At 35.5% G+C, this 23,650-nt stretch overlaps 1 protein-coding gene across 5 annotated transcripts in view; it reads right to left on the bottom strand.

The window, feature by feature from the left end:
- UHRF2 (ubiquitin like with PHD and ring finger domains 2) overlaps positions 1-23,650 on the bottom strand; it is an 84,554-nt gene that overhangs the window by 16,599 nt on the left and 44,305 nt on the right. For all 5 annotated transcript variants that reach the window (XM_080574446.1, XM_080574447.1, XM_080574450.1 and 2 more), the window contains exons 5-8: positions 13,625-13,734; positions 7,593-7,779; positions 3,496-3,619; positions 3,011-3,118 (exon numbers count right to left, since the gene is read on the bottom strand). In XM_080574446.1, coding sequence (XP_080430572.1) covers positions 3,011-3,118; positions 3,496-3,619; positions 7,593-7,779; positions 13,625-13,734 — 529 coding nt within the window. The remainder of the gene's footprint in view (positions 1-3,010; positions 3,119-3,495; positions 3,620-7,592; positions 7,780-13,624; positions 13,735-23,650) is intronic.

Genomic DNA, 23,650 nt, shown 5'->3' with positions numbered 1-23,650 from the left:
GGGCTCCAACTTCCTAATTTACTTAGAACTTTTTGAACCCATAGTACTCAAGAGAAAAAAGAGTTCACAATAGTGCTGCTTGTCTTATGAACTAGAACTAGCTTGTTCCTTTTGAACCAGTCACCTGATATTTTTTTTATTTTGATGATCCCTTTTCTGCATTACAGAAGTATGTATACAGAGTGTTCCTTAATCATGCTTTTCATACTGTACTTCATTTTACAGACTTCAACCCCACACCATCTTTTTAATCCTCTTCCGTAATGAAAGGTATTTTCACTTGAATTAAAACTATCCCATTCCTTTAATCATCCTGATTGTTGTTCATAATAATATCTACTATTTTCTAGCCCTTCCTTTCAGAATATTTTAACTCCTGATTTACTTTTTTTGATCACTACTGGACATTAAGAGAGCATATTTTCAAAACTAGCTGTTAAGAGATCTTCCTAAATAATAATGAAAAGAGTAAGTAGCTGAAAGCCCATTACAATTCATATAAAGTTAGAAATGTGCCCAACCCCAGGTTTACTATCCACAACAACTTAGGACTCTCACCTAACTTTATCAGCTATTTGCCAATTTTTCCAGACCATTTATATGCATGCTGAATAAAAAGGCCCCACTATTGCACTCCTCTTTCCCGCTGTATTAAACATCCTTTCATTCATTCCTCCCTCCCTTCTTTCATTTCCAGGACTCATCAATTAAATTTAGGTTTCTGGTAGGTGATTCAACCCAAAGATGAATTCTGGTAAGTAATTCATGCCAAAGATGCTCTTCAGGTGCTCTCTCCAGAAGCAATACTTAGTCAATTTTCTTCTAGGGAAAAGAGAATTTGTGTCATGAAAAACTACACAAATCAAAAATAAAGAATCTAAAGTCTCTAAATTCTCATTGATCTGCTTAAGAGAAACCCATTTCTCATACAGAAGACTAGTTATATGAGAAACAAAAGTGTAATTTAAGTGGCTACGTAGAAAAGGTTTTTTTGTTGGTTTTTTTTGTTAGTTTTTAGTGAAATGTTTCATTTGTACCAAAAATTAAATTGTTAGGTATAAATGGTAATTGCCTTTTGCTGTCTATTCCACACACATACGCACACATATATACACAAAATCATGGTTCTTTGCTTAATTTTCTTACAAAAGCAGCTCTGTAATTCTGTTCCTTTTCCTACCAGCGCAAGAAAGATCAGAAAACTATCAGCTTTTGTGTCACCAATGGAGTTCCTACAAAAAAGGCGAACTTGCAACTTTAATTACTTCTGAAGCCATGAAAAAACTTTATTTGGAGATTTTGAGTTTGCATAGGTGATTTCAGAAACTTCTCTTACTTGGTGATTTTAGGAACTTCTCTTATTTATGAAACTATGCTTAATCTGGAAGCCAATAAAAATATAACCATTTTAATTCCTTCCAAAAAAGTTCTTCAAGCACAGGAGAGGTCAGCAAAATATCCTGAAGAATCAAAATGGAATTTTCCTCTTAACTAAGTAGTTGTGTGTTAAAATCACTGGGATAATGAACAGCATGATTTCACAGTGCAAAATTAATTTGCTTATAATCTGGTATTGACAGTAGCACTCATGATGTACACCAGTGTGCCAGTGTGAGAAAGAGTAAGTTTAGTTTTTAACTGCCTCATTGTGATTTCTACCAATGAGAGAAACTGAAAACTGTTGCTATATAGAAAATGTCTGCTGCAAACCATATCAGCCTTAAAAATTGCACACTCTCCCAAATCCAGAATTCTTCAGACAGTAGTGAACACACCACCATCGGATGAAATCTTCCTGTTAAGTATTTGCTTCTATCATTTGAATAATAAAACATCTATCTTCTTCTCATAAGAAAGCAGGTGATAAAAAGTTCAGAGAGCTAATCAGAAAAGGCTTCTGATTCTTTTTATGCCCATGTTTAAGCACAGAAGAAAAAAATGTTTCTATTCTGCATGTGAAGGAGAACACTCAGTTACCAACTATTACACATGTAGGAGACAAATAATTAAATGATTTTGAAAATAAATAAGTATCCATTTCCCTGACACAAACAACAAAAAATCAAAAAATAGAACAAAACCCAGGAATATCAGATAAGATCAGGGAAAACAAAGAAAGTTTGCATTTTTTGGACACTTCAAAACCATAGCACTGGCATAAAAAGATGCTATCCCATCATTCCAGCTTTTTAAAAAGCTTCCATATATATATATATAAAACATACATATATATATATATATAAATTTTATGTATATATTCATAAAGTGCCTATCACCATATTGATAAGCATTCTGCCCCTCTATATATCGGCACAGTACTGTATAACCAAAATATGAAATGGACTGGGAAAAATAAATTCCCTTCTAGCCCAGATGGGATGATATTTCAGACAGTTTTTGTTTGTTTTTTTTTTTTTTACTAATCTAGTTTACCTCAGAACCTAAGAAATATTTGGAACAGAAAATGAGACAGTGCAAGAAGTAGCAAATCTTGAACAGACAGCTCATTTTATTAGTAGTACAGGCTTATGCTGTTTTAAGATGTTCACCTGCTTAAAAGAATAGTTGGACGTCAGTTATGCATGACCAAAAAACCTAACAGTTAGTCAACTTATAGTGATATCATCTACTGTTTTTGAAATCCACAGTCTACATTTTTTTAGTGGGATGACCAGTTCACGTGAAGGAGAATTCAGAAAACACTTGACTCTATTCACTAAGTATCCCACTTAGAATTTTAACATGTGAAATTTGTTTATCCTCATTACAACAGACTTCTATTTAAAAATAATTCAATTTTTTTAAAAACACTACTTATTAGCTGTATTATAAAATCTGTATGTTTCTATTTCATTACAGTTGGCATCACTTCCAGTATCATACTGTACGTGCTTTATCTTGTCCAGGTGAAAATGAAAATTATCAATCTAAATTTACATTAGTGTCCAACACATTTATTATTATTCATGTTTACTTCAACTACAGCTAATACTGAAGCAACATACCATACCTGAACTCTGAATTTCCAAGTTGTCCCAACGGGAACACCAGGAATAGGTCCATAATGATTTGAAGGAACAATGGTGCATTCCTTAGTGCGACCAACACAGGCCATGCCCTAAAAACACAGAATGAATTAATGTTATAATATTGAAGACTACTTGCAAAATCAGATACAGATGTCAGGAAATCTAGTCATTATACAAAATACATACTTTAAAATGCATTAACAATTGTTAAAGAAATGTTTTAAGTAATGTGTGTTCATGGTTTTTGGGGGGAGATTGGGAGTTGGGTTTTTTGCTTTTACCTCTAGTCACCTTAATAGTTCTTCCACTGCTTTAACTGTCAGTAGATAGTGGGCAGGATTCATCATTGTCTCATAGTCTGTGCAACCCAGTACTGAATTTTGTGTAGTGCATATAGAAGTATAATTACAGATGTAGCACATACATGAACAATCAGAGTAATAGCTATTTCTAAAACACACTCTACCTTGCCCCAGTCTCTCTGGCTTTCAGTACTGGCAGATGGCATCTTTGCTTTCTTTTTACTCTGTTTGAGCTTTTCTCCAGCCTTTACAACTTCATTAGAATCATTTTTGCAGGAAGGACAATACCTAAAAAAACGGTTTTAGTAAATTCTCAATTACTTCATAATAATGGCAATACATTTCCTGTAGCCAAAATAGTGTCAACTGGTTTATCTTGACTGAATATTTAAAGCTAGCAAATATATACCAGTCTCAAGCAGCTGAAGCCTACAGTTGAAAAAAAAATGAACCCAACATGAACAAATGCTGACACCTTTAAAATAGGGCATTTCAGTTTTTTTGAAGGTAGAGTGTTAGAGGCAAAACATTTCACTATTCTTTCTCACATGATGTGTGAGACGTCCCCATGTGTCCTGTATTCTCTCTTCATTCTGTCCTCTTTCGTTCAGACCATGTAAAGGAGAAGATAGCCGAGATTAGAGTATGCTGCTAACCAGTGCTCGTGGTTTGTTTGTATGTCCTGCCCACTCTACCCTTATTTTCTGCATCTACTGCACTGAATTTCACTGCAGACAGCTGAATGTGAAACAGAGCCAAGACACCATGTAATATGGGTAGACAGACAGACAGACACACACGCACACACACATTCATTAATCCTACCCCACAATGCCTAAGGCACTTGGAACACAGCACTGGGACTCATTCCAGCTAACACAAAGCCAGCCTGATAGGAAAGAAGGAGATAGCAGTACGCCGTTGACTGCAGCAGAGAGAGAAGGGAGGTACACTGGCCGTTTTACTGCTTCTAAAAACACTTTCATCCCACTCTAGGAGTGCTAATGCAAAGGTAATTAATTGTCCATGTTTCTGGCTCCCATGGCCTAAGTTTGGCCCACAAGCTGCTAATGGAAGATGCCTGATCTAAAATAACATTGATAACTTAATTTAGATTACTACCACTACTGCTACTACTACTACTGCTGTTTTGGATTGATGACCTTATGCATTTGGTTATGAACAGAAGATTTAATGATTAATGTCCACAGAAACAGATTTCACTATGCCAATAAAGGTGATGAACCATTAAGACAATGAAGTTACATTGATAATAAGAAATGAAAAATAATACAAGATGTTGAATTTGTCTAGCACTAAGACTTTGGATGATATTACTACAGTTGTTTGGAAAAAAGAGTATGCAATGGCCACCTGCAAAGAAGGAAGATGATAAAATGCAAGTTCACAAGGTGAATTTAACAATGGCATTCCCTGCTTTTTGATAGCATAACCATATTATCCTAATAGCTTTTAATGTAAGCTTCTCATAGAGTATTAAATACTGTTTAGCATATAGAAGGGCCTCATCACTGTGAGAGAACCTTATCATCACTTCCCAAACTGCAAGTTTATCCCCTGCAGGGAGTTTGCCAAATCTTTCCACTTCCAAAACAAGCAAGATCTAGCAGGATGTTAAGGATCACACGGCCATTACTTTTTGCTCCTATGTAAGAGGAAGAATGCAGACCTCCTCTTTGCTAGGAGATACTGCTTTGCCCAGTGTAACTGAGCTACTTCTACATACAATCAACCATTAAGACTGCAGAGGGCTGGTATTACTAAGTATCTCAAAATAACTATTACAGAGCCATCTCCATAACAGTACCTCTTCCACCCAATGATTTCATCCACAGATGCAACTATATATTTACTTGAATAAACAGATCTTAAGGCTCGTATTGTTACACAGCAGACAAAAACAAGTTAAAATGCTTGACAGCCTTTTTGCAAGACATTTTTTACGAATATTATGAATATGTTTTTTATATTATATGAATTAACCTTCTACTACTTGTGGAAATTCATAATCATTTTGTGAGGAATGCAAGTAGAAGGGTCTAAACTTGAATGTAACCCATGACCTGAGAGACTATAAAGGCCATATTTTCAGTCAATTCAATTTTTCTGTGGTTGTCTACAGAACACCACATTTCCTGTAAGGAGGGAAACCATCCTATGGATCTATGCTATGCAGTTATGGTCATGCTACTGGAAGAGGGTAGGGATATCTTAGAAGTAATTCCAACACTTTGAAAAAATTTGCATTCTTCAAACTTTCTTTGTAGCTCTCTTAAATAGAAGTAGAATAACTCCTAAGAACATCTTCTTAGATGTTTTTGAAAAAGAATGGGTGCCAGTGAAGATTCGAACAGTAATAACTAATCTGAAAAATCATCTGAGGCACCCAGCAGGCCAAGATAATCTTAGCACGCTTACTAAACCAAAGAGACACTGGTGGCTGGTGAGAATTCAATATTAGTATCCTAACACGCCTATCAAACTTGCTGTGTATTTGAGGATACAGAAGAAACTAGAGAAAATAAATAGTTCTCAGATTAGAACAAAGGATTTTGTGACTTTGTGTTTAGAGGGTCACTGACTTGGAGCATATTTATTTTCTTTATGAGAAATTTAACTGTGATTAATACTGGAAAATAAATGAATTTTACTGTTGCTGGAGTACTGGATTTTGGGAGTAAGTAACTGAAGAAGAATGGATGGACTGAACAGATGTATACTTCCAGCCAGGTGGTCTCAATGAACATTCTGAATGAAGGAAGTCAAAAAAGAACTTCTCGGCTGCTATATCCAAAGGTCAAGCACTATGAAGTAAAAATACTGTATAAGGACTGCAGTCAATAATAAACCATTTGTGTGTTGAGAATGGTTTCCAACATGACATCAACTCAGTAATGCTGGCAATCAGTAGGAAGCAAGAAGATGCCATATACAGCAAGAACAACCTGCCCTGACAGTAGAAAACTTAGGGATAGTTATGACTAGTATGATGCGTAATAAACATTGCTGAATAAACACTGTCATTTTGCGCATGGAAGAAGTGGAAGGCACAGAGGCAATATTGAAATAAATGCTATTCTTAATTCCAACTACCACTCCAAAAAGGGTGGATACAATGCTTCTCAATGCAGAAATTTCATAGGACAAAGAAAAAACAGTAGCCTCAGTATTGCTGCTGAGAAATACCTATCACTGTTAATCTCTCAATTGCTTAATCACACATTAGCATAAATATAGAAGGAGCTCAGAAAAAAATTGATGCCACAAAAAACAGGCACAGCATTAGTGACTTACCAATACACAAACTTCCTTTGCATGCAGCATCCACTACAGTACAGTGGATTGAGTTATTTATTTCCAAGGAATGTTAAAACTTCCATAGCACTTTAATGGATCTTTTTTTTTATTTGAAGGGTACCGTTCCACAAAAATTAATCACAAGGCCCAAAGATATTCCATAAAATGTATTCATAGACATCTTAGACATTAACTGATGTCTACATAATGGAAAACTTCACTTGAATGAAGTTCTGTTTATTACTCATTTATAAAGGATTAGCATCTCATGTAAGTCACAGGCAGGTTATAAATATGAACAGCGTAAATTGTAGATAGCTAATAAAGACAAAAAATGGCACAGCGCCCAAGGTAACTTACTGGGCTGCTAGTGGTTCCATGCAGACTCACTTCAAAATACAGTTACCTTGATTTGACAATGTGAGTTAGCTTGGTTTTCCTGCTGGCAGAACCAGGGACAGTAAAAAGGAGAACAGCAAGCTGGTGGATCTCGCACAGCAGGAGATATGAAAGGGGTAGAGGCAACCAGAAGACATGGGAAGGTCTCAGGGCCAGCAATAGCGGCAGAGGATGAAGTGAAAGAGAAAGGTGAGGGACTGTTGTTCAAGCAGTGGAGCTTGAATGAAATTAAGAGACAAGGGAACAACCACTGTAAGTAAATATAACTAGATCAGGCAATGTCCTAATGATCACAGTGAATAAAATGAACATACCAGTTTTTGAAATTATGTAATGATCATTAAAGCTTACTACTAATCCTTTATGAATGATTTAAAAGTATTATTGTGACAGAAAACATAATGGTTTACATTAAGCGGACAGATGAATAACACACCAGAATTACAAAAATTCTTCAGTAGTGTCTCTTACGAGGTACAAATAACAAAGAGGTACCTTGTGCAGAATGGTAATATAGATAAGTAAATCATCCTTGTATATTTACCAGTCCTCATCTTCTGGTATCTTGCTTAAAGGAGGGTTCAGGCAGTATATATGATAAGCCATATTACATTCATCACACAGGAGTTGCATGTGAGCATCCTGTTTTCCACCACACAAATAACATGAACAAAAACGGCATTCCTTATCTGGATCAGCCCTACAGTGCTTGCACTCAGGGCCACTTTTTCCTGTCAAAAACAAAGAAAAAGTCAAATGCCATGTATCTTAGAAAACTGCATTACTCTATCAACAGGAAACAATTCTTTCTGCACATGAACACTGTCCTCTTGAAATTGATTTATTTATTTTTTTCCCCCCACAGTAACTTTTATTTTACTACCTAGGCCAACGGGATTTTTTATTGTATAAACCAGCAGCTTCTCTTATTTTCTCCCCACCAGCCCACTGTGCCTCACTGCCTCCAACATGACACCAGCATACTCTGCCTACAGATGAAGCCTTGAACAATCTTTAGTTGGAGTCTTCTTAAATTCAGCCATGAAAAAATCCCACTTGGTAACAGTCAAATGCAGACAGAACTACAATCTAGAACAGCTCTCTTCCCCTTAGAATTAAATTTACAGTTGCATAAAAGAATTAATAGTCCAAGATCATAGTCCACCTCAAAATCACCAGTTTTTCAGAGCAGCAGTTTAGTTTACACACAAAGAAACACTAACTTTCTGGTTTAGCTCACTTGGAAATTTGGACTAAATGAACACTGCTATGAAAAAAAAAAAAGACAAAAAAAAACATTGGCATGGGTTCCCAAATCATTCAGTAGCCTAAAACAGATATGAAAGAGCAGAATATAGCAGAATTAAGACTTACAGGAAAAATGTTTGAAACAACTGGGAAGTCCAGAGGAATGAGAGAAGACTTCAGAAGAGAACTTGATCACTGCTCAAATAATTCCTTCATTAAAAGAAAAAAAAAAATCATAGAATCATAGGATATCCTGAGTTGGAAGGGAACCACAAGGATCACCAAGTCCAACTCCTGTCCATGTTCATATGTGTTCTGTATGAAAGACATCTAGAAATGCCATGGAAGTGAACTTGACCTTCAACTAGCCTAATATAATAATTAACTGAGTAATTCCAAGCTGCTCTTGAAATATCATCTTATCTGAAAGAAGTAAATGTCTTTGAATCAGAAGGCACAGAAGACTACAAAGACTATTTGAGAGTTTGGATTTGGATGTAGGAAGTTGGAGAATCTAGATGCCTGCAATAATACGAAGACTTTTTTTTTCTGAAAGTTTAGAAGATAGGAAAATAGAAAGGCTTATTAACTAACTTTCTTCATTCATTCTGTGAAGTTTACAACTTGAAATTCTGGCTCTCTGGTCCTACTATAACATTCTATAATTTAATTCACTTGGATGGACAGACTGTTTATCTGAAGCTTTGAGACAGCTGCAGACTGTCAGAAATACTGTAAAGTACGAACAACAACCTTTTCTTCCTTCTGAAGAAGAAGTGGTAGACAACAAGGTAGACAACGTTTGTTCCTGTTACTACTTCCACTTTAAGAAAAAGAAGGTGAGAGGGAATACAATAAAGAGTTTAAGACAGATGAGGAAAATCATAGGTAAAAACATTTTTACTACTGACAGTGGCCTTCAGTTTGTTAGAGTACTTTAATATGTACTCTCTTTGTGTACTCTAACAGGGAAATCTCAGTGCAAGCTCAGAAAAAGGAATAGGGAAGACTGGGCCACAAAATGTTCTCAGGAGCACAATTCTGGGAGAAAAAAATAACCGTGAGTTATAGTAGTTCAGAAACTGAAAGAGCTGGAATACCAACATGTGGAATAAATCTTCTTGTAAGTCCATAGGCGAACTATCTGAGAAACTTCTGAACTGATTCATAATGTCTTCTCAAAAGGGCAATTTGCCTAGAAGGACAGTCTGGCAGACAAAATCTGTGACAGACAAAATTGTCCCTGTCATAATCTTTGGTAAAAATACCCCAAACTCATTATTCATTCAAAAACTAACACTTTCGTTCTCAGGAACAAAGACTGTATATGTCCATGATGTCACAGGCAAATTCATTAATAAGAATTTTGAAGAGGAGGCCCGTTATAAAAATGCAAACTATAAACCAACCTGCTCTAACCCCAAACCCCATACAGCCTTTAGGAGACAGCATGAACTAAGAATATCACACAAAAACAGAAGGGTACAAATGTCAAATCATAACATTTAAGAAAACATTGCCTGTTCCCATAAAAGATTTAACCCTTAGTAAAACATAGGATTTTTTTCATACTAAAGGATGTCTGTCTTTCTGACACATTTTTATGGGAGACTAGATTTTTTCAAACCTCATAGATATCTGCTCCCAGGTTTGTCTCACTAGAAGGGGACAATACTATTCAAGGACAAGTTTCCATCTTCTCCTAGCTTTATTTCTTATTTTTTCTTCACCATGAGTTATTGTTTAAGTTGCTGCCTTCAGAAGCTGGAAAGCTTATCAAGTCATTGCAAGTTAGTTTGCTCATATAACATAAAGTAAAGATTTAAGAGCTGATTCCTGAACAGAAAGAAAGATGAGGTATCTCCTTGATGTATCCAGAACAGTTCTGGATACTTTTGCATTTTTCCTAAGCATATGGAGAACAAAAGGAATAACTATGGGATTGCGGAAATCTCAGCCCCTTTCTGCTGGGAAAAAAAAAACTGCTGTCCCAACTGGACAGACTTTACAGAAAATGTGATCAACATGGATAAGATATCAGAATAAAATCTCTGTGGGAGAAACTCCATACTGAAAGTCTTATAAGAAAGGGGGACTGGAATACCAAGTGTTGTGCTATATCTACTGTCCTTCTGGATGATATTGAGCGATACTCATCTTCACAGGTGGAAGAAGTACACCTGCATTGTAATTTGTAAATTTCTGTAAGAGAAAAAACAAAAAAGCATCCAAATGGAAGTAATCTTCTAGTCTAAGACTTCTCCCGCAGGGTTCATTTGAAGAGAAAAGAAAAGAGTGCCGATGAAACAGTCTGTACATGGCTGTACCTGTGGAATTTCTTGAACAGCTACGCAAAACTCACTGATCTGTCCAAGCTATCAACATCAATTCAAGTCGAGGTTGAAAAAATCCCAGGTAACTGGTCTCTCCTTTGAAAAATCTTAGAACTGATGACTGAGCCGTCCCTAAATAAACTCATACTCTATCTCATCTGACAAATAATAGGCAAAAAGAAATTTATTTTTCTCTATATCTTACCACCACAGGTTGTCTAGGCTTACATAATTTACTCTGTTTTCTGTTACAAAACCAGTTTCATAGGTCAAAGATTAGTAATAATCTCTTTTTAAAATATATATATTTCTGAAGAAAAGCAGAGGTCTATGTATTTGTTCAGTTAAACAACACCTGAAGTTTTCAACATTCTTCAATACACAAACAAAATGCAAACTGTCGTTTTCATTACATGGCTTTAATTTCTCACATTTCTGCTTTACCATGTTCTTAACTGAATGCACTGATTATACCTGGCATATTGGTCATATGGAGACAGGTCTGTTCATCCCTACCAGCCAGGTATACTTTAGTTGCACTTATTATTTCACATTCTCTTCTTTTACAGGAAGAGTTATCTCACATTTATTGCACAAATCTTGATACTGCTGGAAACAGTGCATGTTGATGTCCAGTTCTTAATTCCTTTTTTGCACAGAAATAGTTTAAATGTATTTACAAATATGTTGCTTTTTAATTTACTAATTTTCTAACATAATTTTCTAGTAGGTTTAACTATAACTTTTTCCCAGACTGCAGAATTCAGTTAAATAATTTCAAAATAACTACCTTATATTTTTTAATGTAACTGATAAACTTGTACTGATCCTTCATACACATTTTTTTCTAATTTATGTATACAAAGCCTCATTAACATATGACCATGCTCAAGGAGCAACAATTTCCCTGTAGAGATAGCCTACAGTGTTTATATGGTGAGGATGATTTCCAAAGTATGCATACTAACTTTTGGAAAGGACACAGATAGCAGCTTCATTAGACAACAATATAGTCAGCACATATTCTGATTCTGCTCGCAGCAATCTTATAGAGTATTTAAGGACAGTTAATTCTTGAATCTCACATGATACTATTGTAACAAAAATCTACTGCTTGTCATAGCATACAAGTAAGTTAAATAGATGTGCATGTATTGATAAATATATGCGTATGTATTTTTTTTTAAATACAAAATAGGACTAGAGAGTTGAGCACGGCAGAAAGGCAAAGGCTGTACTACTTAGAGCTCAATTGATGTGCAGTGTCATAAGTCAACAATGACAAGACAGTTTACCACAAAAATTAGAACCACGTGAACAGAAATGGAAAGGGCAATGTGGTGAGAAAGCTGGACTCAGAAAAAAGAACAGTTTGAGATAAGAAATCAAACTAAATTACCAGATCAATTAAATCTGTAGGTTTACATTTTTAAAGTTTATATTTATATGTTATGTTTATTTATGTAGGTTTATAAACAATATCCTGAAATGGGAGCACGAATAGAATGAAACAAAACATACACAGAGGTGCTAATCTCTACACAGATAGCAGTAAGTGAGTCATTTAAGCAAAGAGGTTACAAATGACGAAATAGGTCTAAAATAGGAGGGGAAGGAGCTGTAAGTGAAAATAAAGAGCTTGAATTTGAAATAGTAGAAACAGCAATCATCAGAGGAAGCACAGAATGTAAAATAAATAAATACTCAAGCCAAATCAGATGGTCCCAATGTAGCCAATTTTGTATAATCAGCAATATAGTAATTATTCACTTCCTTAACATGTGTATACTTTTAAAAATTAATTTAGTACACAGAAAATGTGGGGAAGGACTAAACAAACTGTAATAATTTTATATGCCCTTTAAAAGGTTTTGTAAATAATTATACTTGCAAAATAAATAGGTTTGTAAAAGCAAAGCAGTACCAGTACATTTTAACTTCTCTCATACCAGCTTTTTAAATAGAAACTGTTTTAAGATTTTGCAAAACCACTTGAATTATGCATAGAGAATATAAAAAGAATGGTTCTTTTTGTAAGTAACCTAAGGAAAGTAAATCACAAGCAATGAAAAATGAATTGTGAAAAGTTTATTTACAGGAAGTCACATTTCAACTTTTAAGAATACAACTTCAAATGCAGTGTGCTTTTCTAAAAAACGTTTTTTTAGGTGACTGCAAATAAACAGTAAGTACACTAATTCTTGTGCACTAATAGCTACATACAAAGATTCTGAAAAATACTTGCCTTGGTGTCAAGAATCTAAGATATGATGTATCTGCTTCATTTTTTAATTCAGTAACATCTATTAGTAGAGCTGAAGATCAATCTCTCAGTTTCACTGTCATAAACACCATGTTATCCCTCCTAACTTCAGTATATCTTTAAAGTTAGGATAAAATGTCCCACCACTTTTTAGATATGCTGCCACCAACTCCTTCCTTTGGCTGTGGGGAGGATGAGGAGGTATGGCATAGTTATTTTTAGAAGGTTTTACAGGGCCAAAAAATAATCTAAACATTAATTATTTGGTTTGTTTGTTTTTTCATGGTACTAGTAGCTCTGGTACAAAGTTCTTAATTTTATTTTTTAATTCGTACATAATAACAGGTTTAAAGAGCAGCATTACAGACTAATTCTGTATTTGGCATTTATTAATTTATTAGAAGTTTAAATGGCATGTCCATTGCCACAGAAGTTCTGGTGACCTGGACACCTGTCTAGGAACTTAACTAAGATTACGACTTCATTTTGCACAGTTTGTTTGGAATATTCCCATTTCTCTGCTCAAGACAAAGATGTTAAAATCTACCTTACAGTAAATATACCTTTAGAACAGAAATCTAAAAAGAATTTTATGTTACTGCTTTCCTGTGCATGCAAAACCTTTATTATTACCTCTGCAAACTACTTGTTCTGCATTCTAAAGAAACATCATTCAAGTATTCCATTTTTATATCTATTCAAATGCCAAAGACAAAAACAAAAACCACATACTTTTGAAATCTCCATCACCAAATGTCAATGGATAAGCTCCTGGCTTTTCAATCTTGTACATTTCTTCTATAAAAAGGATTTTACAATCATTTATTGTGTCTTCTGGGCCTCTGAAAAATAAAAATAAAAAGTACATTGAACTTGGTTTCTCATACCTAGACTCTTTAATTTATGACTCCTAAGCAATGGGATAAATCTAAGTAGCATCTTTTTTCATTGTTGATTCAGTCCACACACAAAATTCGGTGTAGTACTAACTCTACCAAAACTAAAACATACGCTCTTTACACTTGCATAAACAAAAGACTAGCTCATTGCCCTCAGATTACCTGACTGCCACATCACAGCTTGCAAGTAAGTACGTTCTCCTTGACAGCCACCCATAACGTTGCACTTCTACCTCTAAAACTACAAACTATTTTGCTGGCTGAACACAGCGGACCAGACAAAATCCTATCCTCTTGAATGAAGCATACTAAACATTGTTGTGAGGGTACACTGCCAGAAATAAACTAGATTTGTGACTTACAAGATACAATAATAGATGTTACTTGGAACCTATATAGCAAGAAAAATGATAAAGGAGATCGTTTAAAACTCTTACCACCAAAAGAAAGCTTTAAAAGCCTTACTTTGACTTCTAAAATGTCTTGGAAAACTAAAATTCAATCCTGCAAACACATGTACAATATTGAATTTCAGATACTGAGATTAGTCCTGTTAATGACAGATTTCTGTACCAGCTCAACTCCTTAGACCTCAGTGATAAATAACAAATACCCTATGACTCCATAGGACTAATGCTAAAAGCCTTCTAGAGATGGATTAGGGAACATAATGTGTAAAGCGAAGGTTTTCACTTTCTCACATGCATTTACTAAAATTCTAATCCAAATATAAATGCATTTAGATAGAAAAGTTTAGAAAAAAAAACAACACTTCTAAAATGCTGTCTTTTCCTCCCTCCCCAGGATGATACAGTGCGTTCTTCAACTACCTCTTCTTCTACTGTTTTCAATTTACTACGTAATTTAGAACTGATTGTGAAGTTCCAGTATAATGCATATTGGAAGCATTTATTACTGAGCACAGTCTCACTGACTTCACTGAATTGTGTTATTACCAGTTGAGCAATTTGACACAAGAGAAAGGAATTTGCTTGCTGGAGAGCTTTATTTCTTTTAGAGTGATACCCAGCTATTAAAAAGAAGTCTGAAGAACTTTTGGGTTTGTTGAACTTCTCTCCTTGTCACAATTTACTCTGTTGAACTGCTGCAATCCCTATTTTGGTTCTAAAAGATCTCTTCAAAATCTGAAATTACACAAGTAACTAAAAGAATACAGACCACAAATGCCATAGCTTTAATTATGAAGATTATACAGTTTAACATTTTACCAAGCCTGTGATGTTTGTAGTTAAAATGTCCAGTGAGCACTCTGCAACACAAGAAATATATATTTTTCTTCTCTCCCACACAGAGATGTTGGATGTGCTGGACATAACAGAGAAGTAGTAGCACACAGTCAACCTGTTTCCAAGTCAGGAAAGAGTTAAGATTACAATTTTTTTTGAAGGCTTTATTATGAATGAAAAAACAAACAAACAAAAAAACACCTATTGCACTGATTACAATTCAGTATTTGAACTAGGTTGTGCAAGATGCTGCTAAGCAAAACTAAAGCGCATTGCATCATTACAAGGAAATAATGAAAATTAATAACATCGAAGATACTGATAAAACATTGCTACACTGGAGACTACTTTCAACGCAAACACCACTAGTAAGATAAAATGTTGTTTCTTTCAAATTATTAGAGTGTACACCAGCCTGACAATATGTCTGTATAGGGTGAACAACTCTTCTAAGCCCTATTGGTAGGATATTTGTAGGAAATAATCACAGAGACGATCTAAAAATTCTTGCTTAGAAATCCAGGTGGCATATTCCTACAAAAAGTTCTATGCTACAAAACTACATCAAACTATAGACGAGCAGGGAAACAACATATTACGGTCCACTATAAATAAGGCTAACTGCAATAACAGATCATCTCCAAGACTAACTCACTGGTGTCCCGGATTAGTTACCGAATATTCACAGACCAGATTCACAGGTCTAAATGTATTGGGGAGCACGTTTACTGCTTCTAAAAGCAATGTAGGAAAGAAATGCACATGCATATACGCTCACAAAAAATATGCATCTAGTTTAAGTAAATCCATTTAAATGTCATCACTGTTTTTGTCCTCTTTGTTACTGATGCCTAAGAGCAGTTTTACTATCAAAGCAAACATGAGGCCTTTGTGCCATTCAAAGTTCCAAGCAGCTCTAGCCAACGGAAATGTAAATTAGAATACTCTTAATAAAAAGTTGCTATTTGTCTGTTAATAGTTTGTGGTAACTCAAATCTGGGACTTGACTTGCCCATTTATTTTGCTTGAGGGTGTGCCTCTGCTTCTTCAGTAAGACTACAGTTCTCAGAAAAGAGAAGCAAAAAAGGAAAGGCTCTGCTCTCTCCTCCGTTTCATTGTCTGCTCCCACCACTTCCCTTGTGCTGACTCCAGTTCTTGGACTCTACCACATGCTGACTTAACTAAGGCAGAAGAAAACTAAGCCAGGAAAAAACCCACAGGCAACAAAACCCTTTTTGGTGGCCCTGAGATCTGCAGTGGTTTAGATCTCCATGGGACTGGAGTCTGAGATGACTTTGATGGTGTCTTGATTCACCATGATTGCCTTTTACATGTACCAACAGTTGTTCACTTTGGCATCTGTATTTATTTGACCCTTTTTATTCCTTCCAGGGTTTGGAGGGAAATAATTCCCCTCTTGTTAGTCATATGCATAAACAGAAACCACTAGCAAAATTGAGAGATTTTGGATATTTCAACAGAACATACAAATGCTACATCAATGCAAATACCTCAATCTGACAGAGAAAGGCTTATTTTCCTCACCAAAAAATCATGTATTTAAGATAAGTTTCGTTTGCACACTAGGGGGCATTGCTTAAAGCAGTTCTGTACATTGTGGAAATATCTCTCAGTCTTATTTAAGTTTATATGCAGTGCAGTGAACACAGGAAGGCGAATTCCCTGCACCTCAGTCTGGATGAGACTGTATGGTCCAACCACTCACACTAGAAGGCTGGACTCCAGCTTCTGTCATTGCAAAGTATGCCTTCGAGAACATAAGGTTAGAGATACTTCTACTCTGTGAATGATTATGGCATTTAAAATCCTCCAGCTGTCACCACATCTGCAGTTCTGTTTAAGGCAAAATCTCCAGTTTTGGTTTAAAGTGAAATATGTGTCTAGAAAATCCTCCCTGAAACAGATAAAAGAGCACTTCCAAGAATAACTACTCCTCTAAGAAGGGCTTTGGGGGCCAGTATAGCACAGCAGGTAAAGTGAGAGTGGAAATACCTCTCTTCTGCAGTAGCACGCAAAAACGCTTTGGATTATCTACAACATAAACATAAATTCACAGTCATAAAACATCATGCATTCAAAGATGCATAGATCCTTTTTCAATGGAAAAAATGTATACATAATCTCTGGCAGAAAACACAAACAAACAAATACACAGGGACCTTCTCAGAGTATCAAGGTTTCCCTTGATACTTATTTTTTGAAAAAAACAAAAACCAAAAAATTTACAAAACACACCATCAACAACAAAAAACACCACCAACACCAACATCAAAAAAACACACATACAAAACAAACCAAACAAACAAACAAGCAAACACACACACAGAAAAGAGCTACCAGCAGTTCTCCTGACCCTCTTCAATGCTATAAACCTTATTATGTTAGAACGTTCCTTATCTATACCACGGCTTGACTGCTGATCTAGCTTGATTCCTCTAATAGCTCTTTCTAATATAACTCAAAAGCAGTGCATGCATTTTAAAATTAAAACATAGAATTATGCCTTATTTCTCCTAAATAACATGAATTTTTACATTCAACAAACCATGTGTATGGATTTGAATATCTGTATGCATACAAAGAAAAACAAGCAAACCTTAAATTTTAAGCAGATCTGTATGGGAAAGTCAGAGTAGTCACAGAAGCTGCATACATTGGGTTTTAATAAGACTACAACTACAGGTGTATCTACTGAAAAGCTCAAGCATAATGTATTAAATCAGTTAAAATTTTGTCAGGAAATGATATTGACATGTTCAATGTAAAACAAAACGTAGCTGCTACAAATATGACTCTCCCATATAAAGAGATATTTTCAAATTCTAGTACATTTCAGACAAATTTCAGCCTATTTGCACAGCTTATATTCCCTCAAGTTTTACATCTTGCACATATTCAGTATTTGTGTGGGTTTGCCTGTAGTACTCTTATCACTGTTATGAGCAAAAATGCTTCTAGGAAAGACTTGTAACTTTTTTTCCCCTGTCTCTACATTGTCTTATGGTTTGGAGCTGTTTTACTTTAATTTAGGTCATTTCTTACAGCATCTTCTCCAGAATTTAGAAAGCAGTATCGGGGAAGACCAAACCAAACCAAACCAAACCAAACCAAACCAAACCAAACCAAACCAAACCAAACAAACTTTACATTGCATGCAGTTCTCTAAGTACAGTTTTTAGACAAGAAGAAAGGTGGGAAAACACCATAAAGCTGTGGAAGCAAATCTACAGATGCTTGTGCTATTGCTATCCATATCTATGGGGAACAAGCCAAACCTGAGCTCACTAGAATATTTACTGGCAGTAAATTCCACTGATGACAATTTAAACTATTAAACTACATTGATTTAAACTGTTAAACTATTAACTACATTGATTATGTCACTGTTTTCTTCAAACATGAAGAGATTTATAATTTGGTTCAATGACATTAGTAAACTAAAAGGCACCATGTCAAAAAGTTTCTGTGAAGTATGCAGAAGCAAAGATTTTAATCATCAATTTCATTACCAAAAATCACGTGTATTTCAACCTCAAAGCGCTGAAGCTCACCAATACTTCTTCTATAGCTAGTTAAATAAAACAAGTCCTTTATCTAATGCTAGAAAACACAGAACTCTCAGAAAAAAAATAAGAAAATTCAATTGTAAGCAGGTAACAATTGGTAAAAGTGTAATTTCCTCTCATAGCACTGCTATCCTTCTGACTGCTCTGATACCTAGATGGAACTGATAAAACAGACAAAATTAATAATTTCTGTATCACATATATGGTCATGGTAAATGTCCTTCCCTTTTGGGTGTCACTTGCACGTTTCATTGGGATAAGGGCACTCAGAACATAACCCCTAACAAAGTTTTTTCTGAAAGGAGTCTAGTATTTAAACTAGAGAAAACATTGCATTTTCTGCTCTGAATGAAATAAGTAGCAAGCAAACACTATCACATACATTTACAAAGCTGTTGTGTTCCAGTAAATACCACAGTTGCATATCCAGAACTACAGAGGCAGTTCAACTACCATTGTGACAACTGATGGCTAGTAAAAAGTAGGTTTGCCTTACCAAGGCTGAAAAACTCAGCTTAGCTATTTGCTCATAAAAGACTAATTCTTCCGTCAACCTACGCATATATTAGCTTTAATGATCAGACCATACATAACTTCTCTTAAAAAAGGAAAAGGAAAAGGGAAAGGGAAAGGGAAAGGGAAAGGGAAAGGGAAAGGGAAAGGGAAAGGGAAAGGGAAAGGGAAAGGGAAAGGGAAAGGGAAAGGGAAAGGGAAAAGGAAAAGGAAAAGGAAAAGGAAAAGGAAAAGGAAAAGGAAAAGGAAAAGGAAAAGGAAAAGGAAAAGGAAAAGGAAAAGGAAAAGGAAAAGGAAAAGGAAAAGGAAAAGGAAAAGGAAAAGGAAAAGGAAAAGGAAAAGGAAAAGGAAAAGGAAAAGGAAAAAAAAAGAAAAAGAGGATTATCTAATAAAATTGTGGTTATATTATTCTGTGAAATATACAGAGAAACCTTTCTACACCTTTCACACAAGACACCTTTCTACATTTCTTCACCTTACCATAGTAAAAATCAGATGAAAAAAACTTAAAATATACCTTAAGCATAGTAAAAAAGACTCCATTTGTATTTCATGAAAGCACACTAAATCATTTAAAGAAATTAAATCCCAAAACAGAGCCAGCCAAACCCTGCAATACAACAAAATTCCTAACACAAGCTTTCCTTTTAGATAAGTTAGCCACAGACAGAGAGAAACCTTCAATTGAATCTTATATCCATACTTTTTGTTTGTTTGTTTGTTTTTCCATCTTTCTTTTTGTTTAAACCTTCAGTTTGCAAAACATGCTAGACAAACATAAGCACCCTTGATTAGAAGTATGTTATCTGGGCATTATACTGGATATTTCGAAGGTCAGTTTTCAAGAAAATAAAACCTGCTAAAAGACAATTACCACATTGTGAATACCCTATTGGATCTTATAGTCTGAGACATTCAGTTTCAATTGCTAGACCTATGTCTGGCATTTTCTAGTTTTACCATATTGAAATTGGAAAAAAAAGAATTTCCACATGCACTAAGAGTCAAAATATTAACCTGAATCAAAACTGTAAAAATTACTCTATTGAAAAAAAAATACACACACGGGTTATATTAATACAGTGAATCTTTAGGTCTCCTAAAGACTGGGGGTTAGAACTAGATGATCTTTAAGGTCCCTTTCAACCCAATCCATTCTACAATTCTATGATTCCAAGAAAAAAAACATTGCTCACACTAAGTCATGTTTGCCACTGACAACTAAGACATTTGTCAATTTCTGTGGTAACCATCAAAGGGTATTGTCCAGGTCAGCAGAGAAAAAGCCACAATCAGAACAAAACCTAACAGAACATAATGTCAGCTATGATCAGTGAATGTATGAATTAATTTAGCAATCAATATAGGAATCAAAACAGGACCAAATTTACTACCACTTTGAGGATCTGTATTTTCATATGCACCGATTTGTTTACCTTCTGTTTATGATCAACCAGCATCCATCCTGCATTTGCTAAACTTTCAGCTAGGATCCTTCTATTTTCTCCTGCACCATCAAACAGTTGAATAACTTCTTGAGAACTATGCAAGCAACCTTTTCAATATTACCACTCTCAATGCTAGAATTTAGAATTTAGTACAAGTTCAAACTTTTATTCTGACAGCAGTTGAGACACTCATGTTCCGAAGTTCATGTGTACCACATGTACCAGAAGCATGTCCTTGCTTCTCCACACTTTGTGCTTTCACATCTGTCAGCTGCATGAACTTGTATCCTGCCGTACTCAATGTACACTTTTGAAAGTGGGGATTGATTTTAAAATAGATAAACCTTTTAAAACTTTTTAAAGAGAAAATGGGCTCCTGACCAGACTTCATGAATAACGTTTAGAAAACAGTATTATAGAAATACTGAGTATGTTATAATCATTAGGCTAGAGAATTAAATTAGTGCAATTAAGATAAATAATGTCTACAGAAACCTACTCTTGAAAATCAAAACATGTTCTGACATTCACTTTAACATGTTCATTCTAAGTCACTATCAACCAAAATGTTTCTGAAATTAAAACAAATACATGTGTAAGCATTTATATTTCAAAAGATGTTAAATGGAAAATATCACAATCTGATATAAATTACTACTGCTTGCTTTACATTTAAACATAATTATAACTTTGGCTAAACTGCAAACACATACTGTTTACACAATTAAACAAAGGCTAAAACATACCAATAAAGCAATTACAATGCTCACCAGATATGACTAGAGATTAGATTTTAAACAGACTTCTTTTTAAAGTGACTTATTGAATCCTCCCACATAAAAATAGCATATTACATTGATAATTTGACCAAATCTTCTAGGTTGCACTAAATTGCTAAGAAGTTCTTTCATTTCGTATTGTATGCAAACTGAAAAACAGACAATATTTTCAAGATTGTTTTAGAATATTCCACATCCATTTGGTTTATCATGAACATACAAATGTAGTTGCAAAATAGAACAGTACTAGTTGTGCTTTTAATTCAATTTTATTTATTTTTATTACATGAGCCACTATAATGACAAACACATTAGACAACTTTTCAACTATGCAAAAATTTCATTCCCGTATATAAATATAAGCTTAGAGGGAGAGAGAGAGCACTAAGACAAAGATAAAAACAAAACTATTTTCCAGGATACATTGAAGACTGTACTGTCAGAAATGTCATAACCTATCAGGAACCCTTAAAGACATTAAAACAAAGCAAAGTAAAGCAAAACAAAACAATCCCTATCCACCCCACCCCCTCTCTCCCTCTGCCCTGACTGCTAAACCTACAGATTCACATTATGGATACACGTACAAGCCAGCCAGCATATTACTTTTTTAACCTCAGAAGTAAGCATTATGTTTCATGCATTTAGAAATCATCATATTGTAAGTCATTGGTCAAGACTATGAAAGAGGATCTTTGTTTGCAGGGACTATCCTTCTTCCTTAGCCTAGGAACTGTAAAGAAGATGAATATTAGAAAAGCAAGCAAAAACTTAACGCCTGGAAAATGGGGAAAGCACTGACCTCTAAGAAAAGAGCAAGTTACATTGGGACATCCTAATAATATGTTTATGAGGGTAGCTCTGGAGCATGACTGCCCTGTGCCATTGAGCAGATGGAGGAAAAGGCAGTAGATGAAAAACGATGGATCCCACCCACCATGCTGAGGCCTACCCATGGCCAGCCCTGCATCCACGTTGAGGACCTCTCCATGGTACTGCAGAAAGGCTCTCCCCATTTTGGGACTCTATTAAGTTTGTCGTTTGCACTACCACAATGCTAAATGGCTGGCCACAGATACCAAATCCATGTTGAAACATGCAGATGTTAACACCTAGCTGACAGAACACCCTGAAACGACCAAGTAAAAAGAGCTGGCATCCAGAGATGTTTCTGCTCAGAACAGGATGCATCTCTTCTCACCAAGAATTCCTGAAAGAAAGTACACGGATCTATAGAGAAAAAAACTCCTAATTAATTTGGTATTTAGAGGGCAGTTACTGATTGTGGAGTGTCTTCATTCTTTATGATGCTCTTTAGACAAATTAAATCAAATTCCCGTGCCATGATGGCCAATTCCATTACTGCATGATATTAAATGCCCCATTCAAGTGCCTTATGGCTATTGCATAATGGCAATATAGCTTTTCTAGTCATTATGTGAATGTTTGGAGTTGGTGATGATACCATTATAATTCATTTTTATGTGAGTATATAACAATTTTCATAGACTTCTGGGTAAAACTGTTGAGAGATTCCTTCAACAAAGTCAGGAAGCTGTGGATGGGACAGGCAAGCAAAGGGTCAGGCATGATCAGAAGAGAAGGAATACAGCAATCAAGGCTGAAGTGTAATCACTATAAGCGTAGATATCTAAAGAAGGAAATGCCAGAACAACCTTATGGGGAAAGCTCTTGTGCCCTTTCTGGGGAACTTGCACATCTGGCTGCCTCTCTGAAATGACTGTATACTAATACACACAGCACGGGGAACAAACAGGGTGAATCACTGAAGTCTGTGTAATTATCACATGAATACAACCTCACTGGGATGATGGAGGCATGGTGGAATAGCTCACATGACTGGGGTGCTGTGATGAATGGATACACGCTCTTTAGGAACAACAGGCTATGAAGGCAAGGAGGGGAAGCTGCCCTTTAATGGGGACAGGTCAGTAGCCAGTCAAGAGCTCATGGGTCAAGATTACCAGACAGAACTACATGGGCGATGCTAGAAGTATTGCGTCCACAGGACCTGGTTCTCATGGGGAATTGTAAGCACCTTGATAGGACAGCAGAACAAAAGAAACCTAAAAAAATTTCTCAGGTGCAGTGGCAACTTCCTGACACAGGTGATCAAGGAAACGTGGATGGCTAGGCCTGACTACAAACAGAAGAAATGGGATGTGAAAGTCAGGGGCAGCTATGGCTGCAGCAATGATGAGAGGATGAATTAAAGATCCTTAGAGGTGGCAGCAAGGTAAAAAGCAATGCCACAGACTCTTCAG

The sequence above is a fragment of the Anser brachyrhynchus genome (assembly GCF_964034855.1).
Source record: "Anser brachyrhynchus genome assembly, chromosome: Z".
Classification (NCBI taxonomy): Eukaryota; Metazoa; Chordata; class Aves; order Anseriformes; family Anatidae; genus Anser; species Anser brachyrhynchus.
This window is presented reverse-complemented; position numbering and strand designations above follow the sequence as displayed.